The sequence below is a fragment of the Austrofundulus limnaeus genome, unplaced genomic scaffold, assembly GCF_001266775.1.
Source record: "Austrofundulus limnaeus strain Quisiro unplaced genomic scaffold, Austrofundulus_limnaeus-1.0 Scaffold643, whole genome shotgun sequence".
Classification (NCBI taxonomy): domain Eukaryota; kingdom Metazoa; phylum Chordata; class Actinopteri; order Cyprinodontiformes; family Rivulidae; genus Austrofundulus; species Austrofundulus limnaeus.
In genome coordinates this window covers 185946-190366 of record NW_013953045.1, presented here as the reverse complement: position 1 = coordinate 190366, position 4421 = coordinate 185946, and the positions used below count along the sequence as shown (strand labels likewise).

The 4421-nt window shown below is 36.6% G+C and overlaps 1 protein-coding gene across 1 annotated transcript in view; it reads right to left on the bottom strand.

The window, feature by feature from the left end:
• The window catches only part of LOC106531497 (electrogenic sodium bicarbonate cotransporter 1), a gene marked incomplete in the record, with an annotated part of 80724 nt that overhangs the window by 29471 nt on the left and 46832 nt on the right, over positions 1-4421 (bottom strand). Inside the window, 3 exon segments of the mRNA XM_014027375.1 lie at positions 10-184; positions 541-684; positions 1075-1229. Coding sequence (XP_013882829.1) covers positions 10-184; positions 541-684; positions 1075-1229 — 474 coding nt within the window.

Genomic DNA, 4421 nt, shown 5'->3' with positions numbered 1-4421 from the left:
GGGGGTTACCTGCATGTTTTCAGTAGCATCTCCGAGCAGGCCTCCAAATGTGATGGCGTTGGTGACGGTGCCCAGATAGATGAACAAGATGGCGGACAGGGACTGGATGTTCAGAGCGTCGTAGAAGTCGCTGGCGAAAAATGGGAGTTTCCTCTTCACGTCCAGGACGAGACCCCCACAGAACCTTATAGAACAGATTCATTCATGTGAGCGAGTTTGTGTTTTTTCTCTCATTCAAGCACAACAGGGACACCTGATGCGCACGAGGTGTGACGAAAACTCATTAAAAAGAAAATCGGGACGTTAATGAAGCGTGAAGCGTTTCTGTTGTTCGGCAGATATTTGAGGAAGTCTGCAGATCTTCCCTGACAGCTCTCAGGTACGATGAGGATTATAAGCATGAGGATTAGACCTTCATCTGGGCTTAAAATCCCATTGTTTCATTTGAATGTTTTAAACTAAAATCAGCTGATGTCTCAGAGGTTTTAGGGTTTTTTCCTGATTCTATCACACACTGAGTCGTTTCTTAGTAAGAATTACTTTCTTGTTCGCTGAAGCTCCTCTCCAACATGGTGCCCCCCTCCTCCTCCTCCTCCTCCTCCTCCACCTCCTCCACCATGTCCCGCTTCGTGAGGGGTGTCTCCGTTCATCTGAGGGGCCTCCTGTCCGGAATACATGTTCTTCCTTTGGAAATAAAACAAACACACCCTCTCGGTAAATTTCTGACACAATTTGTCTAGTTTAAAACTGTAAAATCAGTTTTTTAAAATAAATTTCAGTTTTAAATTCCAGGTATTTACATAAAATGCTGTGGTTATTGACTGGCACAGAAGTAAGCAGCAGCAGTCAGAATTTTAATATCTCTGCAGAAATATAGTGTGAAACGAATCCCATGACAAAGGTTCGAATATTAGTTTTTCCATTATTTAATGTCAAAATTTATGTGATAACAAAATCTGCTCTGAAAGTATTCTCCATTTGTCAGTGAGGTCCAACAGGACGAACTTCGAAAACAAGATTTGCCTCCTCAAAACAACTCGTTTCAGTCGGACGACGGCGCAGCTCTGAGCGAACCTTTTGTCCGAGGAGGGCAAAGATTTGGGCGGTTCTATCCTGATGTCAGGGTCCCACTCCCCAGGAGGCAGGACGATCACTTCATCCAGAAACTCCTCGATTCCAGCCAGCAGGTCCTTCCTGTCCTTTGCTTTGTATGCAATATCATGGAAGACCTTCAGGAAGACAGAAATTAAACATGAAGTAAAACCATTAATGATGCAACACGGCATGTTTTTAATCCAGAATTATATAAAAAACACTAAAAGTGTGCAAAACATCCCTGACTTTAATAGTAACCTCTGATAAACACACTTATTGTGAAGGTATACATCCTGCTGACTGTTGCTTTCGGTCATGGTTCTGATTTCCCACAATGCTTTGTGTCTGTTTACGTAGCAGGAAAGCAGTGTTTAGTACCCCCTGTCCCAGCTAAAACAGTAAACGTTTGTAATCCATACTAAAATTTTGTATGTATTGATTTATTTTACTTTACAATCGGAGCTCCTTTTTAAAAAAATAAAAGTTTAAACGCTCAATACTTGACGTAATTGGTCGAATTAATCCGCCAACGGGATTGGAGACGCAGAAATGGTTTAAAGATGTTATGCTGATGAAGACTGACATCTAGTGGTCAACTGGAGCAACTACATGGAAAACGTTCGTTTCCCGTCACAAATCAAATCCGTCATGTACCCAGAATGCATCGCTTCAGTTTCCAATAAACAGTTTTGAAATTACTTTATTGATGCTTCTTTAATGAAAAATCTACAACAAAAGAAAAAGACAAAGAAGCAGCCGAACTAGCAATCCTCAACAACTTTTTAATTTTTACACCAGGAGCCAAAGGTCTGTTTCAGGAAATCACTTCCCCAGCAATCGGTACTTGTAGGATTTAGCTGCACAAGGGTTCATACACTGCTAGTTGGCAGTGTTGTACAAATATTGTACATGAATTATTGTCAGCTAGTAAGTGTCAAATTGAAGTTGTGTTTTAAAATTAGCTTCTACTAGTTTTTCTATGGGATAAGAGCTTTTTGAAGCTGTGGACCTAAATATTTTCATAAGCGCTTTAGAAATTGCGGAGCTAATATTTGGATTAGCGCTGCCCACCACTGCAGATAAATAATAGTTATCAGTTTATTTGAATTGAAATGCAAATGTTTAGGTTAGTTTATTTTGCAAACTACAAAAGTGCTGTAAGTCAAAAGCTGGTGAGCAACTGCTGCAAAGATTAGTGCAGCAGCAATCCAGAGGGAGGAAAGTTACAGCAGTAATGTATAAAACTGAACTATCCAGTTCACCTGCAAGTAGGACTGATTACCTCACTGCAAGGAAGAAATATCTGAAGATTATTGTTAGTCTAGTTTGACGAGTCAGAGATTCCCAGGAACTGGGTTTAAAAAAGGACAGTTTGCTTTAAGACATTTGTGTTGAACAACAGTAGCATTTTCATAGGTTGTCTCTGAAATTAAATTCAAATAATCAATTTAAGGCCGCTTAGAAGTAATGCTTATCACCCATTGTTTTTCATTCCTTCTAGTGTGGATTTTATGTTATTTTTTCAATTAAATAATAGGTTTGACAATGTATATGTTTTACCTTGAAGACTTAGATTTGATCCATTAAACCCGAGGTGTCAAACTCATTTTCACGAGAGAACCAAAATTCAAAACTTCAGCTAATCTCTGTCAACATGTACTGATAAAAATTTTAAATTTTATATAAACAATTATTCTTATAAAAATAAAAAGTCTTTTTTTTTCAAATTATATTTTATGTAGCATTTAGAACATATGAAAAGGATTAGACAAAAAAAGGATTACATTTATAAAGCCACAACACTAACATTCATTGGTTTATGCCTCATACAGTGTTTAAAACTTTTATGTATTTATTCATGTATAATACGATCATCATTTCTTGAGCTTACAAAGCATAATAATCTAATTATCAATAACCTGTGTATAATACTATCCCCCCATTTTATGGCTGGTTTTTAGGGTTAAATTTCTAGTATTATACATGAATAAATACAGTAATTTATCATTTCTGAGAGATACATTTTTTTATTACAAATCACTTAAAAAAAGAACACCCTCACTAAAAATCAATTAATTTAGTTTACTACTGTCATGAGATGACTGCACTAAATGTGACCCATCATATCGAAATGAGGATTAAGTCAAATTTGGTCAAAATGACCTCATTACATTTTCAGATTCCTGGCTTTAAACATTATATTTTGATACCTGCTTCATTCTGATATCATATGTAAATCCATATATATGACTAATAAATCTGCCCTATGCAGAGGTTTTTTCATAAACACCATAGTGTGTCACAGTGTTGATAAAATATGATGTTTTTGCTTTTTTTCCTCATCTTCCATTGTGTGGTATTTAGTTTTTCTGTTGTTTTCTTGTTAAGGTAGCACGACTGTGTTTTGCTGCATGACTGGTCTTAACTGCCCCCTCCCCCCTTCCCTGAATGTACAGCACCTTGTGAATGTATTTCTGTGAAAGGTGCTATATAAATAAAACCCTACCTACCGACCGACCAACCGACCACTTAATTTGTCTTGTTGGCTACAATAATACATAAATATTTGGTCTGAATCCTAATTTTATGTCATTTTAATGAGGAATTTTTGATGTCCTTATAAAGAGGAAACCTTAAGTTATATTTGATTATTGAGATTTCCTAGCTGATAAGAAAAAAACTTTGCTAACTCACAGGGAAAATCTGAAAATTTTTAAGGCATTTTTTCTCAAAATCAGTTTTTTTGTTGCTACTGCTCAAAAAAGTGCTTCAAAATTTTGTTTTGTTATTATATTTCAGACAGTTAATTCAAAGGATACATTGATAAGGCTTTTATTCATTATGTTTTGACAAAATGCTATTTTTGCAAATGTTTTAATCAAAACACTACAGTATATTTGCCTATTTCTCCATATACAACTTTTAGACTTAATCTTTCGATGTGATGGGTCACAAATGCAGTAACAAAAAAAGATACAATAAAACTATTTTGTATTAAAAATATTACTTTTGGGGCCATAAAAACTGTTAACGAGGGCCAGGTTTGGCCTGTGGGCCTTAAGTTTGACACTGCAACTTGTAATAAGTTTTAAGATAATTGTACCTCCCAGCAAAATCTGAAGATCAGTCCTTTATCATCCATCCATCCATCCATCCATCCATCCATCCATCCATCATCCATCCATCCATCATCCATCCATCCATCATCCATCCATCCATCCATCCATCATCCATCCATCCATCATCCATCCATCCATCATCCATCCATCCATCCATCATCCATCCATCCATCATCCATCCATCCATCCATCATCCATCCATCCATC